At 37.5% G+C, this 27,123-nt stretch overlaps 1 protein-coding gene across 2 annotated transcripts in view; it reads right to left on the reverse strand.

Moving 5' to 3' along the window:
- The window catches only part of Pspc1 (paraspeckle component 1), a 69,747-nt gene that overhangs the window by 38,891 nt on the left and 3,733 nt on the right, over window positions 1–27,123 (reverse strand). Inside the window, exons 2-4 of one of the 2 annotated variants that reach the window (XM_003477385.5) lie at window positions 22,892–23,193; window positions 9,611–9,706; window positions 7,274–7,470 (exon numbers count right to left, since the gene is read on the reverse strand). In XM_003477385.5, the coding sequence (XP_003477433.1) occupies window positions 7,274–7,470; window positions 9,611–9,706; window positions 22,892–23,193 (595 nt within the window). The remainder of the gene's footprint in view (window positions 1–7,273; window positions 7,471–9,610; window positions 9,707–22,891; window positions 23,194–27,123) is intronic. The other variant, XM_063232469.1, reaches the window with a different exon arrangement.

Consider the following 27,123-nt stretch of genomic DNA (forward strand, 5'->3'; position numbering starts at 1 on the left):
TAATTCCTGCTGTATCAAAAATGGGATCAGAGATTGGGGGGTAGCTCAGTGGTAAAGGTATTTAACAGGAATAAGGTCAGGCATTCCAATACCTAGCACCATAAAGGATTCCAGACTAAGCTAAAAGTATATGTGTACTAGCATATCTAAGAAATAGTAGATATACTGTGAAGCCAACAAAAAAGCTCCTGAATATCATAAAATTGCATGTTTTTATATATATAAACAAACTAAAGTATTAAAATACTCTGAATAACAAAAAAGCTCCTGAATATCATAAAATTGCATGTTTATATAGATAAACAAACTAAAGTATTAAAATACTCTGAATATACAATTTAGTTTATTATTTTCATTGTTATTTGAAATACCTAAAAAATATTTCATAAACTGTCTTAAATGCCTAACAAAAACATTATCTCATTTCACAGATTAAAACCATACAAAGGGAATAAAGAACAGGTAATTATAAATCTACCCTAGCCATCCAGCTATTACAAGGTTCAATATGGACACACACATAAATATTTCACATCTATATATTTCTAAACTATATCCCAAATCTGGTTGATTCCACTTACTGAGAAACTAAAAATAAAAACACACACTGTGGAACTATGCTCAGAAGTACCTGCCTTTGGTACATAGGCGAATGTGGTGATTCTGGTCACATGTTTATGGAGAAAATACTTAAGTATATCAGACCAATTTTAGTGACAGCTCTAATAATCTGTATAAAAGCATCTATATTTAATTTTAAAGTCCCCCAGATGCTTCCACTATGTAGATATCAAACAATTATTAGGTCGTAATATTAGCTGGAAAAATGTATTAAGAGATCAGAAATATACGATCTACTTTCACTAACAAAAGGAAACGCTTCAGCAAGTAGAACTGCACTACTATCCCCTGATAATCCAAGATAATCAAATTAATATGTACTACACTTTTTCTTTGGGGAGGATTGGTGTTTTGAAACAGTATGCAGTTCACACTGACCTCGAGATAGAGACAATTCTGCTTCAGCCTCCCAAGTGCTGGGATTACAGGCATGCAGTATCACACTTGGCTTGTCCTATATTTTATCCATCGTTTGTTTGATAGGCAAACTCCTCCTAAGTCAAGGAATAGGTACCTACAATGTACTGTACTATAATAAAAAATGTGTTATGTTTTCTTTCATGAAAATAGGAATATGTACTTTTGTTTTCTGACAACAGAGTTTTCAAGTTGCATCATTTGACCAAACTGATTTTTAACTTCTTTGATCATATTTTCCTGACATTAATATAATTACCTCATAGTTAGAGGGGCACATGCCTACAATCTCAACAATCCGGGAGGACTACATGAGAGATTCACAAACTCAACCCAAATTAAGTAACTTAGTAAAACTGTCTCAAAAAAACCAAAATGAACAAAAAAAGATCTAGGGATATAGCTCACTGGTAGAGAATCCCTGGATATGATCTCCAGTATCAAAAGATAAATGAATAAATTCAAATTTATAAACAATAAACAGTATGAGAGCACATGCCTGTAATCCAAACACTTAGAAGGTAGGATTACTGTAAATTCAAGGCCAGCCTGGGCTATCCAGGGAGCTCAAGGCCAACCTGAACAAGACAATGAGACCCTGTCTCAAAGAACCAAAGAAAAACCAAACATTTAAAGAAAAGGAATATAGCTCAGTGGAGTAGAACAATACCTGCCTGGCAAGTACAAGGTTATGAGTTGATTCCCAGTACCCATCAAAAATAAACAAACATTAAAAAGATACACTGACACATGGAAACAAAGCATCCGTAAATGGGGAGGGAAGGAAGGGTTTAAGGGATGGTGGGGGGAATGGAGGGAAAAAAAGCCGTATCATGTACAGGTACAAACTCTCTGTAATGTATGTGATCATTATGTATATCTAAATGTAACAATAAAATCTCAAAACACCAAACAAATAAAACACAAAAAATACAGAACATTAAATCAGTGCGACAGTCCAGATAAAACAGAGACAAGAAGCTGGGAATGGCAGCACATTCCTGTAATCCCAGCAATTGAGGCTAAGGCAGGAAGATCATTGCAAATTCAAGATCAGCCTGGGCTACGAACTGAGCCCAAGGTCAACCTTAACTGCATAGCACAATCCTGTCTCAAAAAGACAAAAATCAATCAAGCAATAATAAAAACAAAACAAAGACAAGAAAACAAAACTTAACAAGGAAGGAATATGACCGATAAGTCAAATGTAACTATTTCCTTCATCTTTTCTTTGGATGGCCAAGAAGTATTTCCTAGCATAAATACATTTCAATTATCTGACTTACCATTTCAAAGGCATAAAAAAGGTATGCTAAGCAATCAAGAAAAATCAAGCAGTGGAAGGAGGAAAATAATAAAATGTAAGACAGAGAATGAATATTCTCTGAGAGTTGTATAATTATGGTAACAAAAATAACATAAAGCTAGGTGTGGTAGTGCCAGTAATCCCAGCATTTGAAAGGATCAATCAAGAGAATCACAACATCAAGGCAAGTCTGGACTACTTAGCAAGGTCCTCTGTCAAAAAGCAAAACAAAACACAGCATTACACAAACAGTATCTTCACAGCTAGGTATGATGGTGCATGCTTGTAATTCCAGCATTCAAGAGGTAGAGGCAGAAAGAGCACCAAGAGTTTGAAGCTACCCTAAGATACAGTGAGACCCTACCTGAAGGAGAGTGAAAAAGGGAAATATAGACAAATTCAGGCTCTTAAAAGAAAATAAAAAATGTACTTCATCCTCAAAGAAGGAACTTAACAAACATTTAAAATCAATGGCTCTACTATACAGAATAGTTTGGACAAGGCCAACATCAGGCAGCAGTAAGTTACTACAGAAACCCAGGCAGGTATGTATGGTGCTGTTATTTCTGGAGAAAGCTTAAAGAAGGTGGATAAGGGGCTGGGGATTTAGCTCGGGGGCATAAGCACTTGCCTTGCAAGCAGGCAGTCGTGAGTTCGATCCCTGGTACCGATAAAAATGTAAAAGACAAATAAATAAATAAATAAATAAATAAAGTCAATAAATATTTACAGAAATGCTAAATAAGAACGAAAAAATACTTAAGAGTGAAGCAGGATTAGAAACCAGGAATTAGGGTACAGCTCAGTGGCAGAGCCTTTGCCTAGCATTCCAAGGGCCTGTGTTACATCCCAGTGCATACACACACGCACGCACAAAACTGGCACAGCAATCAGATGATCATTTTTAAGAAAAAACTAACACATTAATTTAAAAAAATCAGTGATAGAAGTAGCAAGGATAGGTATAAAAACCTGAGGAAAAGGGCAGAAGTAAGTTTCAACACACTTAATCTCACCAGGTTGTTAGGAATATTCTCTGATAAATTTAGCACTATATTGTTTCCGGGAGAACATGGCAGATAGATAACAGCAGCTATGGAGGCTCTACGAAATAGCCAGCTTAGATTCCAGGAATCGTGCGGTGTTGGGAGTCCTAAGCAGGGCGAGATATACCCTGCCAACCCAGGAACAAACTAAGCAGAGAGAAAACAATCGGAAATGCAATCCCCGTGCTACGATTGGAACAGCTGAAGTCTAGGTGCCTGAGCTGGAACCCGCACCTCCGGAAACTGCGGCTTGAATTTCCTGCCGCCGCAGCTGCATCTGAATCGGCACAGAAGGGATAGAGATGCGACAGCTCTAAGAACTGGAATTGGCAAACCGAATTGAGAGCAGAGCTGGCAGGGAGCCCTGCATCGGCCTGCGTGAGAGGAACGGTGACCATTCCAACAGACTATGAGGCTCCAACAGAGGACATTCTGGGATGGGGCAGGGTAGCCCGAACAGGACGCTGCAGTGACTTCAGTCACATATTCCCCTCTCAAGCGGGATTGGTGGGGAGCGCTTGACCTGGGTGATGCCACAGACTAAGACCCAGTAGGCTAGCCCAAACCAGGTCCCTGCACTTGGCAGGGCACCCTAATGCAGTGAAGCCTTCAGCAGGGTGACTGACCTGGAGGGGCAGGCCCAGCATAGGCTGCCGAAGTCCATGTCTCCCTAGTACACTGCAGTTGGTGGGAATACCAAGCTGGCACGATTCAAACAAACTGTATCTGATAAAGAAAGAAACTGGGCCTCCTATATATGCTTGTATGAAAGAACAAAAATTATGGGAAAAGGGAGCAACAAGAAAGGGTCCTCAGTCCCCAATCCTGAGAACACTGGTCCAAAGGTAAATGAAAAGGAGAATGAGGACAGAAAACATGCAATATCAGGCACAGCATCAATAGACATAAAGCGATATCTCCGGGACCTCACAGACAAGTTCAAAAGTGAAGTATTTAACCAAGTAAAGCAAGATATAAGAAGAACAGTTAAAGAAATATTAAGCACATCCCAAGAAAAAACAGATGGTGGAATGGAAGGAAAGAAAAAAAAGGGGAGAATTGTTTAATGGAGAAAACAGAGAAAACGTAGAATACATGAAGCAGGTTCAAAGAGATTACCAGGAAACTAAAAACTATTTAAAGCTGGCATAACAGCTTGAAAGAAACTAAGGACAGATTATCTGAACTGGAGGAGAGATTTGTAATATGGAAGCATAAAAGGAAAAACCTCTTAAAAATAACAAGGAAACAAGCAGAACAATACAAAGGCTAGACCATGATAAGATCTATAACTTAAGAATGTAAAGGAAGAAGCAGGGATACAAACAAATGAACTGCGAAAGGCTATTCACAGAAATAATCAAGGAGAGCTTCCCTAATATGGGAAAAGGTAAACATACTCAGATCTATGAGGCACACAGGACACCAGTCACCTATAACCCAAACAGAACTACACCAGGCATATAATACACAAAAATCCAAAAATCCAATATAAGAACAGAATATTAAAAGCTGTCAGAGACAAGAAACAGATCACCTACAAGGGAACACCTATCAGAATTACAGCAGACTTCTCGACACAAATCATCAAATCACGAAGAGCATGAGGTAAAATAATTCAAGCTTTGAAAGATAATAACCTCCAGCCAAGATTGATATATCCTGCACAACTGTCCCTAGAAAAATTAATGGAGTAACAAGGTGCTTCCAGAATAAAGAGGAACTAGGGGAATGTGCAACAACCAATTCAACTCTACAGAGAATACTGCAGGACATTCTAAAAGAGAAAAATACCAAGATTCCAGAAAAAGTGGCAGAGAGGCCACAATGAATGGAGCAGAAAGCAAAATGAAGAAGACAAACTGACAACTAATGACAGAAAAAGAGCTCAACAGAAATGAGGCAGAGGATGTTGGATGGCATGAACAGCTATTTTGCACAAAACAAGACATCATAATAGCTAGTGCTGATTTAATATCATCTTGTTTTGAAGTACTATCAAGCTTTTGTTGTTCTGTCTCCATCAGTCTTAACATGTTGTATCTTATTGGATTTTATTGTATGTGATAATATAAACAAAACTTTTACAGACAAGGAGATAATACAAAAACCATTGTTCATTTTCTGTTATTTGGTTCTAAATACCCTGTAATACTGTCATTCTCTTGAATGGTTTTACATTGTCTAGATATGTTTGATGCTATAGTATACGAAGTTATCCTCAAAGATCTCAAGGAAACAGACACTATGGTAACTACTTTTATGCTGGGATATCTTGCTTAAATGGTTATGTTCTGACCTGTGCTGTTTTGTTGTTATGTCCTCTTTTATCTCAATCTCCTTTTTTTATTATGTTTTTATTTTTATCTTTTTAATTAAGGGAAAAATAGCAGGATACATTATAGTAACCCACTTTGATTTCCTATTAACTTGATTTGAAACCTTATATTGCTCTCACCATCTTGTTTTGACTGATTTTACTCTATTCTGCTTTGCTTGATAGTACCAAGTATGAGAGTATAGGCAATAACTGTGAAGACAATAAGATTCACTATGATGCCCATTCTGGTTTGACTATTATCTTCTTTTGAAGTCCTGTAACGTCTCCAATGTTTTGGTTTTACTGGATTTGTTCTTTACTGTTTTGTTCAATTTTATTATAACTGATGATATAGGCAATTCTTTTTAAGATAGCAAGAGGCATTATGGTAAACATTGTTGATTATCTTGTATTCTCTTTTTACATTATGTAATATGTCCATCCTATTGATACGACTGACTCTGTTTTGTTATGTCACATTTGGTTTTATTCTCTTCAAAAAAAAAAAAAAAAAAAGTAATAAGAACTGTGGGAGTAATAAAACCCAAAATGTGTAATTGTCATTGTAACAGAGAAAAAGAAAGTGCTCTAAAGGATATAACTGTATGTATATTTAAGCGTATAAGATAGATAACCACATTACTGAGTTTAGTTGGATCATTGAACAGAACTATTTGCCGTCTCACTGTTTGAATGTCCACTTTATATGCTTTAATTTTATAACTAGAATATTTCTAAGATGACAATATGTAATCTATTAACTAGTGATTTCCTGGTTTTTTTTTTTTTTGAAATTCTGTATAACTTATACCCTTTTTCTTTTTCTCCTTAAATAAAATTTTTTTAAAAATTTAGCACTATATTGAGTGTTTACAGTGTTCTTGACTATTACTAATTTACTCTTTCCAACTCCCCATATTGATCTGTGCACATGAATCTCTCTTCTCTATCAGATTACTCAAGTGTTCCCCTACAGTGTGTAGCAGTATTTTTTAATAGCCAATACCTGTCCTAATTCTTCCTTCCAGCAAATAAATCTTGATACGTCGTTTTAGGGCATCACAACCTACACCAAAAACTGCCTACCTGCTATTCTTTTTTGCTAAAAGAATCACATATCTGCTACAGACAAAATATTAACATACTTGAATTAGCTCAAACACTACTACTCATATAGGTAAATGTATGTATGAGTGAGCATCCTGAATTCAAACTACTGACATTCCAGACTTCAAAACTGGAAACATTTCTGATCCCAAGAATTCTGATATCAATCTTCATTTGATATTCAACCTGTCTTACAGGTTGATATATATCAAAACCAATAATGAGTTCATGTTTGCCTCACATAAGGAACTTTTCTTTCTTTTCTTATCTTTCTTTTCTTTTCTTTCCTTCCTCCCTCCCCTTCCTTCCTTCCTTTTGGTACCAGGTATCAGAAGATTTTATTTCTAATACAGAGTTCTGATTCTGTCTCCAAACACCTAAATAATACATGTCAAATACATAAACATCAAGGAAAAACAAATTCATACCCCATCTGTAAGGAAAGCCTATTTTTACCTTGTCTCATTAGCATTAACTGGTGTTCATGCCTAGCTGCTTCCATCTCTGCCTCCAGTTTCTCTTTGGCTTCTCTGATGTTTCTGTCAACCTGCTCACGCTGCTGCTTTTCCATTTCATCAAGAGCCTTCCATCGAGATGCATACTCAAATTCAAATGTCCCAGGTTGAGCAAAACGTGGTGGCTGCTCTCTTTCCCTAAATTTACATTAAACATACATAAAAATGTATGCTTAAAAAGGTAAATAACAACAGATAACACAATAACTACATTTATTGAGCACTTCTCCTATTTAAGGTTCTTTGTCAGACAGCTAGATGATTCCCTTCACAGCAACAATGCTGGACAGAAACTCCCTAAATATGCCCAACTGACCATTCTCAGTAATGGAAACAGAATTCAAAACCTAGAAAATCTAATGCTATAACCTGCACTCACCTTATTACTCACTCCCTCCCATAAGGCTTTTCTGGTTTTCACTCAACTATTTTAGAAAAGGGAATCTAGAACACATGAATCAAATGTGGCCTAAGTTAACGGATTTACAATGTATTTTTGAATAATAAAAGTAGCCACTATTTATTTGTTGTGTGCCAAGTTGATTGGCAGAGCAAAAAAATAAAGGTGTAACTTTAACTACATTTGTTATTTATTTAACATTTCCCTTGCTAAACTATAAATTCAATGAGGACATCAAATATATATATTACCTGCTATATATCTCAAGTATACTGCTACATATACCTCAAGTATATAGCCTAGTACATGGTACTCCATATAATTTCAAAATATGTATTTTTGAAGGGCTTTTTGAGAGGAGGGTGAGACAGAGGCTCACTATGTAGTTGAGGCTGGCCTTAAAATTCACTACATTGGGGCTGTGGATTTAGCTCAGCAGCATAAGCACTTGCCTTGCAAGCAGGCAGTCATGAGTTCGATCCCCAGTACCATTAAAAATGAAAAAGACAAAAAAAAAAAAATTTCACTACGTTGTCTAAGCTGGCCTCAAACACACAGTGATCCTCCTACCTTAGTGCTATAGTGCTGTGAACTTTAGGCATGAACCACTATACCTCAAACAACAATTTTTATTTTAAAAAATTTTTATTGTAACCCAGGCATGGCAGTACACACCTATAACTCCAGCAAGAGAATCTCAAGCTTGAGTCCATCTGAGGCAACTTAATGAGATCCTGCCTCAAAGTAAAAAATAAAACAGGAAAGGGGATATAGTTCAGTGTGAAGCTCCTGGGTTAAATCCCCAGTACCAGGTTAAAAAAAAGAATAAAAAAAAAGAAAAAAGAGCTTTTATTATGAATTCTACTTCTTTTTTTTTTTTTTTTTTTTGTCTTTTTCGTTTTTATCGGTACCAGGGATCGAACTCACAACTGCCTGCTTGCAAGGCAGGCGCTTATGCCTCTGAGCTAAATCCCCAGCCCCTATGAATTCTACTTCTTATAACATCCTGGTAGTTATCTAATTCCTGAATCCAAAAGAATAGTGTATTTCCTATTTGTAATACTAAAATAATAATGAAAATCTAATGAACAGACAATAAGAGTCTTTGAAAAATGGCATTATTAAGAGAAACTAAAATGAAGTACAACCTATTACTTACTACTGATTCTTCTCCTCGTTTGAGAACTCAGCCTGTTTGCTAGCTGTTGCCCCCACTCCATGGCTGCTCCCTCAGTCTTTCTAGATTCTTTCTGGTCTACCCACCTTTGCCATGCTAAGGTACACCAGCACTTAGGGTCCAACCCTGTAATTCATCTTTCTATTACACATCGGTAACTTTAGCTAGGACTGCCTACTTAATTGCACTGTGTGGCACAAAGGCACTCCAGTGACTGGTTACAAAAGCAATATATTCACTATTCACACCCAGGCAACTTATGAAAGTATATTTTGGCAACTTATATAAATATATTTTTATACTAAATGAAAAAAGGAATTGGTCAAAATGGAAAACAGTCTTTTTCTGTAATCTGTAAGACTCTTTGCCCCTTACTTAAGAACCACTCTACCTGCATTCACTGAAAATCATTTAAGTTAACAATATACATGAAGTATACTAACTGAAGGAGTATTTTCACTTTATCTAGATTTTGTTTTTCTGTGCCAAATATATTAACTATTAAAATAGAAGCTGTAAGTAAAATTAATGTTTTACCTATACAAAAAAGATAATTTTTATCATTCCAAATAGACAAGGAAACTCTATAAACCAGGCAGCATGACTAAAACAGAATACTTTGTAATTCAGTAAAATTTAAAATGTGACAAAAAACACTGCAACAGCAAATATCTGAAACATCTTTGTTAACAAAACCTTACTTATGATATTGTTGAGTTTTCTGCATTAATTTCTCTGGCAAGCCATCTTCATCATCAAATTGCTCCATAGGTTCCACAATGACTGGACGAGGGGTTCTAGATAGGAGACATAATGGCATTAACAAGTATTAACATGGGCCCTAGAATTAACACTATTCTAGAAACTTATTTTTGTTGTAGATTGAGACTTGAATGACAAACAACAGTCAGTAGTAGTACCAGCGGTTGGTTCATCAGCCATTCTTCTGTGGGAGCCATGTCTATAAGAGATTATAAGTAGCCAAGAAACCAGGATCAAAAAAGAGAAAATGGGGCCAGGTGTTTAGTTTAGCGGCATTAGTGCCTACTTGGCAAACACGAAGTCTTGAGTTCGATCCCCAGTACCACACAAAAGAAAAATGGGCCGGGGATTTAGCTCAGTGGCTTAAGTACTTGCCTGGTAAGCAGATAGTTGTAGATCTGATCTCTGCCCCACCCCCCGCAAAAAAGAGAGAAAATGGGGCCAGGGTAGAAACATTTTATAATAAAAACAAATATCTGCAAAATGTCTCAGTTGATAAAAGTACTTCAGAAATGTATTATTCATAAAATCAGTCAATAAACATCTGCTAAGCCAGACACAGGTGAATATCAAAACCAAAAAGGGTGAGTATATATATCATCACTTATAAAACAGTATGAATTACTCCAGCTAACTTTTTTTGGGGGGAGGGGATTCAAATTCTTTTCTTGGGCTGGAAATGTGGCTCAGTAATAGAGTCACAAGACACTAGCACAAGTCACAAGACACTAGCACCACCAATAATAAACAGAAAACCTCGTTCCCCACTTATTGACGTCCAGGTTATTACATGGCCTGGTACTCGAAAAAGGAAAACTTGTTCAAATAAAGTAATACGTTATTATCAGTATGTCTAGGTGATTGTTTACAATCAAATAGCACTATTAAGAAATTCTTAAGAAGGAAGCTCATCTGTAGGTTACACTTTGTCAAGGTTCAGCTCCTCTAGAGATTCTCAATTCTTTCAAAGTTGGTCTCAGTTCCTAGATGACACAGAAGTCATTTCCTTGAGGACTTGCTTTGTCCTTAACTACCTCAAGGTTTCAAACAGCACTAGCGAAATCATTTAACCATGTGCATGCTCTCAACGCAGCATCAATGGTTTAAGGATCTCGAACTAGAAGGTAACCAACAAATGTGTTCATCCCTTTACAAAATTCCTAGGCATGTATGTCTGGCTTGTTTAAGTATGTCACCCAGCGAGCATCAAACTCATCTGTCTCATGTGATCCATGGGAAATGAACAAACTGAATATAGACAGTGGCAACAGAGCTACAGAGCACAACACAGGTAGCAGCTGCTACCACAGCAGCAGCAGAGATCAATGCTTTCAGCATTTTTAGTTAACTTTTACACAGTATAATAAAATCAATATGCTAGGCATGGTGATGTTTGCCTATAATCCCAGCACTTGGAAGGCTAAAGTAAAAGACTTCCAAGAGGTATCAGCCTAAGCCATGAAGTGAGTTTGAGACCAGCCTGAACCATGTTGTGAAACCCCATCTCAAAAACTAACAAAAACAAATAATTCTTACCTAACCTGTGCTTTATGAATCTGGTCTTTTATCATCCCTACCCCTCACAACTAAATTACCCATCTCTGTCTACCTTCCATTCTCCCAGTACTGTCTGGAAGTCTTAAAAAATGTTAAAGCCTAAATTGAAACCTAAAAGGTATCAGCCAAGCAAAACGGGAAGGCAGATAGACATAATGTTCAAAAAGCAAGTCTGAGAGACAAGGGAGAGAAAAGAATAGTATTATAAGATATGACTGGAAATCCTCCTTTTTCTCACTACTTTCTTAAGAGAAAGGGAAAGTTCTTGGAGGGGGGTTAGAATGAGTAATACACTGAAATTAAATTTTTCTTTGCTATCACGCTATCAGCTCTTCTTATAACCAACAGTAAAACCTATACTTCATTCAAAACAGTGAGATGTCAGAACTAGGGTTAAAAGGGGACTATGCACTCCAAAAGCTTCGAAACATTTTTAAACATTTATTCTGAGACTACAAATAGTGAATACATGAAAAATGTTCGACATCACCCGTCCGTCATTCGAGAGCTGCAAATTAACACTGAGATTCCACCTCACCAGAAACCATGGCTACTATCAAGAAATCAAGCAATAACACGCTGGAGGGGCTGTGGTGAAAAAAGAAACCTTTCTCCACTGTTGGTGGGAATGCTGACTGGTGCAACCACTTTGGAAATCAGTGTGAAGAGTCCTCAAAAAACTAGTATTGGAGGTCCCATTGAACCCAGCTATTCCCTTCTGAGTATCTTCTCAAAGCAATTAAAAATATCACACCACAGCAATATACATGCACCCATGTGTATAGCAGCACAATTTGTAATAGCCAGATCTTGGAAACAACCTAAATGCCACTGACTGAGGAATGGATAAAATAGATGTGATATTTTTATACAATGAAAAAACTGGAGACTTACAGGTAAATGGATGCAACATGAGACCATACTCTGTGAAATAAATCAGACACACATGTGTAAACATACTATTGTCTTATTAGTGTGAGAAGCTGAAAGAAACAACATATGTATATATATACAAAAAAAGTAAAATAGTTATACTACTGAAAAAAATATCTTTGGAGGTAGTGGACACATTTTAGGAAGAGAAAGAATAAAAGTAAGTATAGACTACTGTGAGGAAACAATAAGATTATATAAACTTCAGACAAAACCAGCAGAACTTAAAAAGAAATGACTTGGGGATTTGGTACTTTTATGAGGCTGAGGACCAAAATGAAGACAACACAATTTAGGAACCATCCACCCACTGAGAGCCAGGGCAGGCCAACAAACATTAGAATGGTAATAGGCCCACATGAGAGTTAGATGAGCACAGATAAACAGAGAAAGAGGGATATCTGTTCAGTAACACAAGGCCAACCCTGGCCCTCAATGAAAAGGAAACCATACTAACCAAAAGCACTTGTCTCTGAGAAGACACCATAATACTCAGAAATAACTAGATTAATAATATGAAACCCAAGAGGCCAGGGGCAATGGCCCACACCTACAGTCTCAGCACTGAGGAGTCTGAGGCAAGAGGATTGCTGCAAGTTCAAGGCTAGCCAGACTACATAATAAAACCCTGGCTCAATAAAACAAGACAAAAACAAAAACAAAGTTACTCTTCACAAATAAAAAGCCACACACCAACATAAGCCAAGAGAAATGATAAAGTTAACAGGAAAATTTGACATCTTTGGCCAGGAATGATGAGGCACTTCCTGTAACCTCAACAGTTGTGAGGCTGAAGCAGGAGAATCATAGCAAATTTGAGGTTATCCTGGGTTACAGAGTTTGAGGCAAACCTAAACTGCAGACTGAGACCTTGTCTCCAAAAAAAAGGTCAATTCTATACCCTGAAACACAGTTTAATCTTTTAATATATGATAACCAGATAACTTTTAAATGTTTGAGAAGATAAGCAGAGTTTTGGGGGAGGGAATGGATAAAATTATATATGAGATTCATTCTCATTTGTAAATAAACAGGCACTTAAACAACTGGACGCTCAGTAACAGCCACCAGCATCACACTGTAATACAAAAAGACTGAGGAACATGAGCATGTGTAATACACAAGGAAAGTATTTATGGTACATGGTCAGCATGTTAACAGCAAGCTGAACTGAATCTGAGAGGCGCTGGGTGTGGAAGGCCCACCTGAGAAGTGTTGCCAACAGCATAAAAGGAGCACTGGAGGGGAATATGGTATGCTGTTGAATCTCCTAGAGAAACTTGTCACACTGGTTTTCCTGACATGAACACGTATGTTCTCATCATCAGAGGGGCTTGAGTCCTGAATGCTGCTGAGGATGAGTGCAGTTCTCTATGGGGTGAAGGGAATGCTCTGGTTCTTAGCTTGAGCACTGCTTCCCTGGCTCCAGTGCAGATTCCCTCATCCTGCAGGCACTGATCATTCATCCCACCAGCACATATTTTCTAGTTTCTACCCCTAACCTTTGGGCCTTCCCAGTGCAGATCCTTGTTACAGACTTGAATAAGTCACTGTCACAAGCTCTTGGCCTCAGCTGAATTCCTTGAGTCCTAGTGCATGGACAGATCTCTCGTACTCATTTGCATTTGACTTTTTGGGTGAATATTATAAAATAATCCATCAATTATGTGTTCTATATTAAATCTATTCTCTTGTAATAGTACTATAACATGGTACTATTCTATTTTTGTGTATTGAGACATTCTAAAATGTTGAACGTTTATGATTTCATTGTACCTACTGTTCACCTATAGTCTCCCTTTGTTGGTTTTCTCACTTATCTTTTGACTTTACATCTTTTCTTAAATATAAAGATCTTATTTTTAAAAAAATTTTACATTGCTGGGGATCAAACCCAAAGACTCACATATTCTAGATAAGTACTAAACTACACTCTCTTCCCCATCACCTATTGTTTTCATTTTACTTTTACCTATAGGTGTACTAAAGTTTTAAAATCCTCGCCTAAATTACTAAAATTATTATATTCATTATAACAATACATATTCTGATATATAAACTATACAACCACAACGACAAAAAGTAGTCAGGCCTGGCAGCACACATTTGTAACAGCACACATTGGGGAGGATGAGGCAGGAGGACTCCATGAGTTTGAGGCCAACCTGGGCTACATGATTTCAAGGCCAGCCTGCACTACATATCAAGACCCTGTCTCAGAAAACAAAAAACATGCAAATACACATATAAACAATTGGAGGCCAGGGGGTTCCTGGGGATTGAACTCACAATCTCATGCTTACAGGCAAGTACTCTGAGCTGCTGAGCTAAATCCCTGACCAAATATAATTTTTAAAGAAGATTAAATGGAAACAAATCATACTGATCAATCATGATGTTCAAAATGTCTTTCTCCCCATTTTGTCACCATGTCAATCACTAAGTGTCTAGTTATCAACTTGAGAGATACTTTACAGAAAGTTAAACTTTTACCTTTTGTAAACAAAAGTTCTAGGAAAAATTTGGAGAGGACCACTAAATACATTTTCATGATCATCTCCTTAGTTTCTCCCTTCTGTCAAAAATACTGATGTTTTTACACAATGAGCCACCTACATATGATTGTTTCAGACATTTGGTGTTACTCAACATAAAACAGCACCTTTCCAGATATATGCAAGTACCATAAATAGTTTAAACCATACTACCAGGTGTACATTTAATGTTTTCAAGTTTGATGTAATTACAGATGTAGTTAACCTCTTTGGTACATCTTTCTGCACTTGTCTAAATATCTAGATATAAAATGGTGAACAAGATGCTACATATACAACTAAAACCATGGTGGCTTACATGATGATGCAGACACTGTAGGAGGCTGAGACAGGCCAAGTTTGAACCTAGCCATGGCAATTTAGCAAGACCCTGTCAAATACTTTTTTTAAAAAATTTTTTGAGGCAAGGTCTCACTTTGCAGCAAAGGCTGGCCAAGAACTTGCAGTAATCCTCCTGCCTCAACTTTCCAGGTGCTGCAGTTAAAAGTGTGCACCACCACAGCCAATTTAAAAATGTTTTTAAAATGCTAGATGATACCAGGCATGGTAGGGCACACCTATGGTTCCAGCACTAGGGAGGCTGAGGCAACAGAATCACAGTGAGTCATAGGCCAGCCAGGAATACACAGAGAGTTCAAGTAAAATAGAAGATTAGGGCATGGCAAAGCTGACTGGGGAAGTTGACTGACCTGTTAATTACAAAGATTCCAGAACAGTTCCCAAAGCCCTGTATCTAGACTTCTCTAGAGAACTTGAGCAGGTTTTCAATAGGATGGCCTAGATCTGGCATTAGCCAGAGGTATGGAATCTCAGCACTACCTCTCAGGACTCATATGAATATTTGGACAGCATAAGAAGACACACTAAGGCCAAGAATTATCATGGCTTTCCTCACCATAGCCTACCCTGTTTTCTCCAGGGTGTACTTTCATTGCCTTTTCTTCTAGCTTGCTCTGCAGAGACAATTTCTCGTCCACTCTTCACTTTTACTTTCTCAAACTTAGTCACTGCTTTCTGCTCATTTTGTTCAATTCTTTGTTCAAAAGGAAGAATTTAACTCTAGAAGGAGGTGAGCAATCCAGAACCCAGTAAGGTTTAGGTGGCAAACCACTTTTAAAAAGAGCTACCTGATAACTTAAGGATACCCTGAACTTCATAGTGAAACCCTATCTTAAACCCTCTCCCCCAAATAAATATCCAATGGACACATATATTTTCAGGAGACAAAAAAATTTAAAAAAAAAAAAAACTGCTCTGATTTTTTGTTTTGTAACCCTGTACAAAGTAAGTAGAAAATACTGATCCTTTACAAATAATTAGAAATGATCAAAAAAGAAAGTAAACAACTAAAATTGGATCCCATTAGTAATAGTGGTATACCAAAAGTTGCTTTCTCAGAAAAGTTAAGTAGCTAGCCAGGTACTCCTGTAATCTCCCAGGACTCAAGTGGCTGAAGCAGGAGGACTGTTGCAATTGCAAGCCTAACCTGGACTACAAAGTGAGCTTAAGGCCAGTCTGAACTCAACAATGAGAACCTGTCTCAAAAAGACAAAAAGAAAAGTTAAGTAGCTATTCACATTTCAACCACCATCAAGTTTTTGTGGACTAAAAGAAATTATTACAATGCTATTTTTTACTAAACAAAGCAGGGTAGGGTTATTTTTTTAAGACAAGGGTCTCATGTAATTTTAACTGGCTTTGAATTTATTACTATGTGATCCAGACTGGCCTCAAACTCACAGCTATCCTCCTGCCTCAGCTTTACAAAAGCTGAGATTATAGCCATGTGCCACCACATCTGGCAAAACAAAGTTTTTTTAAAAAGACTATGAATAACCTCTTAAGTAGAAAGATATGTGATAAAGGCAAATAAATCTAAGAAAAAAGTAATCCCTTTCAAACAAGTATAAATAGAAAAAGTACCCAAATAATAGCAGTACCCAAATATGAGCAGAAAAAGTTAAAAAGGAAGACCTGTGACAGGTATCCCACTGTCCTACCCAGTAAGACTGGTCTTTCTATGCTTCTGCACAATGTACTAAATCTTTTGGGAATATTTCCTTTTGGAAGTCTGAATTTCTGGTAAACTTAAGGCCTGACATGATACACAAGCATTCAGATGAACTTCCTCAGTACAGGATAACAACATATCTGTTGTCTCACCTTCTTCTTGTTGGGATGATTTAGGTATATTAAATATGACTCCAATGGAAAATGATTCCTGAGGACTGCACTAGCTTCATCCAGACTATACCCATACAACTTTTCCCTTTGCTGATATTGCTTTGTCTTTTCACTGTAATAAATCTTAAAGAGACTGCTATGTAGATGCTGAAACCTGCTCAGGCACTGTAGTAGTCCACCAAACCTAGAGATAATCATGATTGTAAATACACTATCAAATTTAACTTTTATTGAGATTTTCACATTATTCATTCAATTTTTCTAACCAGTTTATTAGGAACACAATACTTGGAACACTGTATACACTTCTGTATCTTTTTGCTATTTTACTTGTTAAACTGAAGTGTCATTTATAGAAAAATAAATAAGCAAAGCATGATACCATATACCTATAATCTCATCACTGTAGAAGACTGAATCACAAGTATCACAAATTTAAGCCCAGCCTGAGAAATTTAACAAGAGCCTCTCACAAAATTAAAACATAGGGCTGGGGTACAAAAGCAAAGGACAGGATAAGAAAGAGGCAAGGGAACAATCAAGCAGGGAGTAGGGTTATACCTCAAGAGGCACAGCCACATGAAATAAACCCAGAACATTTATAACATCTTTGTATAGGAGAATGCCCTGTCATAATAAATGCAGAGTTACAGCTTGTTTAGTTTTGTTATTAATGTTGAGATATATGTACAGATCACTGGTTTTTCTTATGTAAAACCATTAAAAAATCTAATTACAGAAAATTCACATTTTCAATGTTCAGGAAAGAAAGCCAGAATCCATAGTTAATTCCCTATTTTCCCTACCCTGAACCTCTGACAATCTCTAATGTACTTTTCATCACTCATTGTCTCCTTTTAAAGGAGAAAAAAATATTATTGGCCTGGGGAAGTAGCTCAGTGCAAAGCACTTCCCTAGCATGTATGGGACTGTGAACTCAATCCTTAGTTTCTCTGGGAAACGAGCATAAAAATTCACAGTATTTTTCTCACAGTGATGAGATTATAGGCATATGCTATCATCTCCTACTTACTTATTGAACTACACACCGAGATACTGCCTCTTTAAAAAAAATTAACAAAACACAAAACAACAAGCCAGGTGTGATGGTGCGTATCTGTAATTCCAGCATTTGAGACACTGAGGCAGGAGAGTTCCCTTGAGTTTGAGGCCAGCATGAACTAAAAAGTGAGAACCTGCTTCTAAATAAATACACACACACACACACACACACACACACACACACACACACACAGAACGTATAGGAAATAATTGTTTTCCTTCCAAATATAGAAATGAAAGGAGCATCCAAGTGTGCACACAGCCTGCAGCAGCCAGATGGTACACACCTATAATCCCAGCACACTGAGACTGAGCCAGAAAGATCAAAAGCCTAAACAATTTAACAACTTAGCAGAAACTTGACTCAAAATAAAATAAAATTTTTAACAAAAGGGTTGAGGATATAGTTCAGTATGAATGCCCTACATTCAAATCCCAGTACCACCAAAACGCAGAAGAAAAAATAGCATACAGGAAAAACAGTGAATGAATTAAAATAACAGTCATAACACAAAAGTTACTCTGTGCTAATGGTTCTTCATCTCCAACTGAGAGGCTCTAGATCATGAGCCCTGTGCTCAATAAGCTGCCAGTATAGCCACTATCAACAACTGCTAACACCTTAGCCAGGGGCTCCAGGATCCACTGAGTAGCTATAAGGCCACCTATAATAACATCCCTAAGACTTACACCTGTTTTGGGGCTGGAGATTTACCTCAGCGGCATAAGCACCTGCCTTGCAAGCAGCAGGCAGTCGTGAGTTCGATCCCCAGTACCGATAAAAAGGAAAAAGACAAAAAAAAAAAAAAGACTTACACCTGTTTCAACCCTAATCCCTAAAGATCATGTAAACCAAGTAACCAAAACACCACTTTACCATCTCAGAAAAGTGACCACCAGAGACTTTGAGCAGAGGCCCCAGGCCCCAGCTGTGGCTACTAGATGGTGTTTCGGTTTTGATTATTTGAGACAGAGTCTTACTATATTCAGGCTGGCCTTGAATATATGGTAATCCTCCTGGCCTCACCCTCAAAAGTGCTAGGACTATAGGCTTATACCACCATTCCAGACTAGTACGGTGTTTATATTTTCTTTTTATTACTTTTCTAATATGGTGTTTTTATATATTAAAAAAAAGTGATTTAGGCCTTAAAAACAAAAGCTATAGCTAAGAAACAAAGAATGAGTATACATACATAACATTTACTACCAATTTACTTATCACAGAAAAAAAGGAAACAACCTAAATGTTAAATAACAGAGGAACTAGCTATATAAGGAAATACTATTCAAAATTTTTAATAGTATTTTTAAAAACTGCACTTTTAAGAGATGTAGCTCCATGGTAGAGCACTTGCCTAGCACACGAGGTACTCTGTTGAGTCACTAGTATACCAAAACAAAGGCGGTTGAAAGTCATGAAATGCGTGCCTATAATCTCAGCTACTTGAGAGGCTGAAACCTGAGGATTGCAAATTGGACTCTAGCCCCAATTACAGCAAAAGTCTGCTTCAAAACACAAAACACAAGCCAGGCTTGGTGATGCACACTTGTAATCCTAGTACTCAGGAGGCTGAGACAGGAAGATCACCAAGAGTTCAAGGCCAGCCGGAGCCACATGATGAGTTTAAAGTCAGCCTAAACTACAAAGCAAGAACCTGTCTCAAAAAACAAGAAACAAACAGCTAAAAATACACACCATAAAAAACTACAAAGAACCTATAATCACCAAAATTTTTTTTGAGAAAGAGTAACACTAGCTGGCATGGTGGTACACGCCTATAGTCCCAAAATTCTGCAGACTTAAGGTAACAGCACTGATGGTTACATCATGGCAATCCTCCTGCCTTGGTCTCTCAAATGCTGGGACTACAGGCATGCACACCATGCAGGGTGATCATATTTTCAATAAACTTTACAAAATAAAATCTTTCCGTGGTACCTGGAGGTATAGACCACAGTCGAGGCACTGTGGAGGCCTAAGGCAGAAGGAACACAAATTCAAGTGCAATCCTAGTACAGGCAAAGCATCAATTTAGCAAGAAAGATCATGTCTCAAATAAATTATGCCAGGTGTGGTGGCGCACAGGTGCCTTCCCAGAATTTTGGAGGCTGAAAGATGACCTAGAGTTTGAGGTCAGCCTGAGCAGATCTACATGGAGGGAAGTGGAGGTGAAAGGAGGAAAGGGGATGAGGAGGATGTCACATTCTATTTTACTTTTCTCTTGTTGCTGACACAAAATACCCAACACCCACAAAGGTAACAGAGGAAAAGTATTAGCCCATACTCTGTAGAGGTTTCAGTCTATAAAGAGCTGGCTCCACAGCAGGAAGGGTGGCACATGGCAGAGGAGCAACAGTTCATGATAGGCACAAGGTAGCAAAACAAGGAGAGGGAGACTGTAACAGCTTTTTTCTACCCTTTTTATACTCTATTTAGGCTACTGGGACTAGAGCAGTGCCAAACTAATCAGTGAACTGCTTTAGTTACCACATTTCCTTAATTCTCAGTATCATACACTCCAGATTTAGCCACCTCTGAAAAAGCTCCACCTATGACATCATGAGGGCTTTGGAGGCCATTAGCCACAAAAGTTGCTCAGTATTGGGGCTGGGCATTTAGCTCAGGGGCATAAGTGCCTGCCTTGCAAGCAGGCAGTCATGAGTTCGATCCCCGGTACCGATAAAAATGAAAAAGACAAAAAAAAAGTTGTTCAGTGCAATAGTCATCCCCAATACCGAGAAAAAGAAGGAAAAACCAGAAACAAAAAGAGAAACTTCTGGGTGCGGGTATAGCTCAGCAGCACCGCGCCTGCCTGACAAGCGAAAGGCCCTGAGTTTGAGTCCCCCTCAGAAACCCACCCTGAGGCTAGAGGATCACCAAGTTACCGAGTTTGAAGCAAACCTGGGCTACATAGCGAGAACCTGTCTCAAAACAAAACACAACTAAAAACAGAAACTTCTATTCAACACCATGGTCAAAAAAACCCTGAAAGGCAAGCCACAAAGCTGGGGTGAAGCCTTGTGTAGACTGCTTGCTTTTTACTAGCCACAAGGTATTAGGTTTGATTTCTAGTTCTGCATATTTTTTTAAAATGAAACTTATGACTGGGGGAAATATTTATACAATAGATATGAGCCTAATTCTTGTATCATGTTCGTAATTTTGTTAGGTTTAGTTTTATTCTGTCTTGTTAGATTTTACTGTGTCTGATGGTATGGACAACTATTTTGAAGGTAACAGGATATATTATGGTAACTATGGTTGATTTCCTATTATTTTGAAATTCTATAATGTTTCATTCCTTTAATTGGTTTTATTATTTTGATGTTATTATGTGTGATGGTATGAACAGTTATTTTGAAGAAAACATGGGGTATTATGGTAGCTATTGTTCATTTCCTATCATCTTGTTTTGAAGTCCTATGTTTTCATAGGACTGTTCTTTTCTTTTGATTGATTTTAGTCTGTCTCCTATCGTGTGATTTTATTATATGTGAGGGTATGAACAGCTATTTTGAAGAAAACAAGAGATATTATATAGCGATTGTTCATTTTCTGTTATCTTGTTTTGAAGTCCTGTGTTGCTGTTGCTTTTGAAGTCCTGTTGTGATTTGCTTTGTTCTGTTTCGTTCTCTTTAAAATAAAAAGACAAAAAAAAGGAGAAAGTGGGCAAAACAGTTCATACACTTTACAAAGAAATCAAAAAGCACATGGGAAAATGGTCATCATGAATTATCAGGAAAACAGTATTTAAACCACAATTAGACACTCCTGTATGTAACAGAGCATCTGAAAGACTAAATATGCCAAGTATCATTAATATTATTGAGCAACTTGAACATTCTCATCCATTGCTGATGGGAATGTAACCACTTTGGAAAACAGAATGAGTTTAAGAATCTAAACACACTGTAATTTATCCTCAAGTATTTACAGAAGCCACATGAAAGCATAATATCCACAAGACTTGCAAACAAATACTCATAGTAGCTTTATTCACAATGTTGAATAGTTGGAAACAACTTAAATATCCACTCACAAACAACAGTTGTGCTAGTACAACAAAATATGACTAAGCCACAAAAAGGAACAAATAGGGCTGGGGATGTAGCTCAGCAGTACACTGCTTGCCTGGGAAGCAGGAGGCTGTGAGTTTCAGGCTGGTACAGTGAGGGGTAGAGGGAGACAAATGGCTACACAATGTGTTCAAAGCCAGCCTGAACTGCACGGGGAGACCATCTCAAAAAAAGGAACAAAATACTGTACGCACAATGATATGAAATCGCAAACACTCTGTTAAGCAAAAACCGGAGTATTATAATATTTCATGTAACACTACTTACTTTGTAAAGTAACAAATTAATACTTGGTTTATGGAAGGAAGAACAATGAGGAATAGCTGGAAACTGAACACAAAGCTTCTGCACAGTTACATAGCCATTTTTTCTTTCTTTAAAAAGGGCGGGGGGGGGGGGGTTGGCTATTTTCCCTGGCTTCAATTTATGATCCTCCCACATCAGTCTCCCAGAGTACCTTGAAAGGCCTGTGCCACATCATCTGGCTGGGTTTTTTTGTTTGTTTGTTTTTTAAATGAGAGCTCATTCTGCAGTCTAGGCTGTCTTCTCCTGCCTCAGCTTCTGTAGTGCTGGGATTATATAAATGTATCAAATATCTGGCTTCAAATTTCTTAAAGGGTTATTATATATGACTCCTATGTACACGTGAAAAATGAACAAAAATGCAAGGCCAGCCTAAACTATAGAGCAATACTGTCTCCAAAAGAAAACTTTAATCATAGTCATTGATACTCATTCAACACCTACCTTACCGTATGCCAAGACAATATAAATTTCAAAGAAAGACAGAATTCCAGAACACAGAACAGCTCATATATACAGGACAGAAGAAAAACATTAAAAACTTACGTTGTCAGCAAGAAAGCCCCATCACCACATCTCTCCAGAGCCTTTCGTGCAGGAGGTTTTGCTGCAAATTCTACAAAACCTTTTCCTGTAGCTCTACCTCGATCATCCACAACCACAACAGCTTTCTCTACTGGGCCAAACTGGGAAAATGCTTGCTCTAGAAGCTCATTGGAAACGACTGGAGAAAGGTTCTTGACAGTTAGAGCCGCTCCATGTGTAGCAAAGCGAATTCGCAGTGGTCTGCTCTTCAAAATGGTGCCATCCAGTTCTGCTTTTGCAATTTCAGCCAGTGTTCTGGATTCCTTTTTAGGAGGAAAAATCATTTTTTAAAGATAGTAACAAAAAAATCAAAATAGTGATCTGTTTCTAGGAAGAACTAGGCAGGTTTTGGAAATGTATGATCAAGTTTCTTTGTTTTCCTTTAACTTTGTTATCTGGTGCTATTAGGTATTCAACGATATCTGTAATTGTTTTAGTTCCAACAGGTTAAAAGTCATCACTTAAATTGCTTATACACGAGTTACCAGCTTTTAAATCCCAAAACAGTATCTTTCCAAAATCTACAGGTTAAAACAAATTATTTTCTTAAAACCAAGTGCCAAGGGGGCTGGGATTTAGCTCAGCAGCATAAGCACCTGCCTTGCAAGGAGGCGGTCGTGAGTTTGATCCTTAGTACTGATAAAAATGAAAAAGACAAAAAAAAAAAATCTTTTGTGTTCTCAGTACTGGTATCTTGTTGGGTATGGTGGTGCATACTGTAATCGAAGGACTCAGGAGGCTGAGGCAGGAGGACTACTGGTCAGCCTGGTACTACACAGTGAGACCTTGCCTCAAAAAAAAAAAAAAGGTATTTTTACAAAGCATTCACCTCTCCAAGGTCAGCAAAGTCCCTTTTCATTTCCATTTCTTTTTTATTTTATCTATAAAAACTACCATTAGATCCTATTAATCATTCCTCGTGAAATACGTGCATGGGTTGCACGTTCTTTACCATCACTTGGAGAAAAGAACAAGTGCACTCATTATGACTGTAACAGTTCTTTCCACGACAGAAAGAAACAAGTATACATAAGCACTCATTCATAAGCTACACAATATGCACAGGGCCAAACCCATTACAGGTATTTTTTACCTTAAAAATTCGAAGTTGATATTGAATAGTGATGGAGAGCTAAGTGGCTTATTAGTAGAGCACTTGCCTAGAATGTGCAAGGCCCAAGACAGGAGGGGAAGGAGGTGTTGGATAGCATATACAATACAAGCATCAAAGACAATAAATAACCAACTCGTAAATTCCTGAAAGACAAGTCTTGAACTCTGGATAGAGCCTGGACTGACCTTGAGTGGGGTACCACTCCTGCTAGAGGGGTATTTTTTTTTACCAATATAAGTGATTTATTTTTCTTGTATCTTTTTACTTAACACATTCACTACAACTTGTGGACACCTCCTTACTAGAGCTTTTGACTTTCAACTGAAGAGGTTTTACATGCTTATGTAAGAATACAAATACAATTGAATGCAGGTATCTTGTGCTCTGGGTGAATGATTTGGGGAAGACAGTGCAGTTTATGTATGCTCTAATTGACGCACACTGAAATTTTGTTGTATTTTTCTTTTCCTTTTTTCTTTTCATTCTTCAATAAAATAGATTTGACAAAAAAAGAAAAAAAGCATCAAACAATCAAAAAAAATACAAATACAATACCTTAATGAAAATGTCTTAAGGTCACAAAAGCTCTTTCCCCTCAAACCTCGCCACACACACACATACACATAGGGAACTGAATCCACTGGGGCTCTATCACTGAGCTACAATCCCGAATTTTAACTTTATTTTCAAACAGGCTTCCACTAAGTTGACTTAACTTTCGATACCTGTCTCAGCTTCCCAAGTAGCTAGAATAACAGGTGTGAGCCATAGTGCCTAGCTTCTCAAGAGCTCTTTATTGTCCTCGGTACCGACAAAAAGGAAAAAGACCAAAAAAAAAAAAAAAAAAAGAGCTCTTTATTGTGGCTGGGGATTTAGCTCAGTGGCATAAGCTCCTGCCTTGCAAGCAGGCAGTCGTGAGTTCGATCCCTGGTACCGATTGAAAAAAAAAAAAAAAGAGCTCTTTATTTAATCTGTAAAATGTTCACAACAGATTGAAGTCACTGCCCTTATGCAAATACTGTACCTATCCACACAACAAATTTTTACAAAAGCAAATGAGGTTAACCTTTTCAGAGATATTCATAACACAATCACATTATTTTTTTTGTTCTTACTCAATATCAGCAGCAGCAAAAAGCTGAATGACTAAAAACTATCAGGAGGCAGAGGATGGTGGACCAGGCCTACAATCCCAGCCCTGAGGAGGCTGAAAAAAGGAGGATGACTCTAGCTGAAAGCCGGTCTGAGCTACGTAGTGAGTTCAAGGGCAGAATGATGTAACCAGACCGTCTCAAAAATAGTGAGGGGCCAGGGATTTAGCTCAGTAGCATAAGCACTTACCTAGCAAGCACAAGTCATGAGTTTGATCCCTGGTACCAAAAAATAAAAAAAAGTTACTATGTTAACTTTTATGTCATATGATCTAACAACTCCAAAAGGTAGATTTTAGGAATGGAGTCTTGAACTAAAACACTATCAGGTAGAACTGCAAACAGGAAGCAATTCCATGAGACAGTAATAAAACTCTGTATTCTTATAGCAGTTAACGTCAAACACAAGTACCCATCTGTGAAAACTCACTAACCAATATACTTAGAATCTGTGACTTCTGGGGCTGATGATACAGTGAAGTGGTGGAGCACTTGGCCTCACATTTACCAAATCCCTGGGCTCAATTCCCAGCATCGCAAAAAGGAAAAGGGGAAAAAAAAGTGCGTTTCACTATGCATAAATTTGAAATATCCTTAAAACAAATAATCCTGAACCAAGACGCAGTGACACATGTATCGATATAACCCCAGCAAGAGACTGAGATTCAATTAAGTGAAACGTTCCCAAGAAAGGGAGGGAGAAAGGTAGAGAGAGAGAGAGAGAGAAGAAGAAGGAGGAGGAGGAGGAGAAGAGGAGGAGAAAGAAAGAAAAAGAGAAAGAAAAAGAAAAAGAAAGAAAGAGAAAGGCTGCGGATAAGGGACAGGGCACACATCTAGCATATGTAATGCCTTAGGTTCAATCTCCAGTACCTAAAAAATAAAATTAAAATGTAAAAGGAGTGAAGTATGAAGATCAGTGGCATGGCATGCGCTTAGGTAAGCCTGATGCCCTCAATTCAATCTCCGGTACAAACAAACAAACATTTTGTAACTTCCATTTTTAAATGACTCTAAACCAGGATCTTTCTCAGCCTCAGCACCACCAATCTAATTGGCCATATAACTCTTGTTAGGGGGACCTATTCTGTATAATAAACTTTTGTAAATGAGTAGGATAGGAGTTGAAGGGAGAGTACAGGAATGAAAAAAAAAATCAAAATATATCATGTAAAGGTACAAATTCCCTACAACAAATGTGATCACTATGTATACCTAAAATGTATCAATAAACTTAATTTTTAAAAATCTTATCTATCAATTAATTGGAAAACTTTAACCACTACTTTAAGAAAATTTATTTGCATCTTAGGGGCTGGGGATTTATCTCAGCGGCATAAGCACCTGCCTTGCAAGCAGGCAGTCGTGAGTTCGATCCCCGGTACCAATAAAAAGACCAAAAAAAAGAAGAAAAAAAAAAAAAGAAAATTTACTTGCATCTTAAAGATTAGTTACTGAATTAAAAAGTATTTCCCAGAACATAAGCCAGATAAAATTACACCTTTTATTTTATTTTTTGGCACAATACTGGAGAATGAACCCAGAACCTCTACATTAAACATACACTTTCTTTTTTCAGAGGCAGGATCTTGCTAAGTAGTTCAGGTTGGCCTTCAACTCATTTTACAAGTCCAGACTGGCCCTGAACTTGCAGATATCCTTCTACCTCATCCTCCTGTGTGCTAGATTACAGACAGGCACCACCAAGGTTAGGCACAGCCTTATTTCTTTTTTAGGCTTTTGAAGGATTGTTTTGTTTTTGTTTGAGAGAGAGTCTCACTATATAGTTCAAAATGGCCCTGAACTCTTAAGTAGCCTAGGTGGTCTAAACTTCCTTTAATCCTCCTGCTTCAGCCACTGTAGTACTGGGATTATACAGGTTTCAGGTATGTACCTGGCTAAACTTTAAAGCTATCTTTAGGGTTCTAATT

Source organism: Cavia porcellus, unplaced genomic scaffold, assembly GCF_034190915.1.
Source record: "Cavia porcellus strain 051 isolate PalLab524CR breed Dunkin Hartley unplaced genomic scaffold, mCavPor4.1 scaffold_21, whole genome shotgun sequence".
In the NCBI taxonomy this organism is placed as follows: Eukaryota; Metazoa; Chordata; class Mammalia; order Rodentia; family Caviidae; genus Cavia; species Cavia porcellus.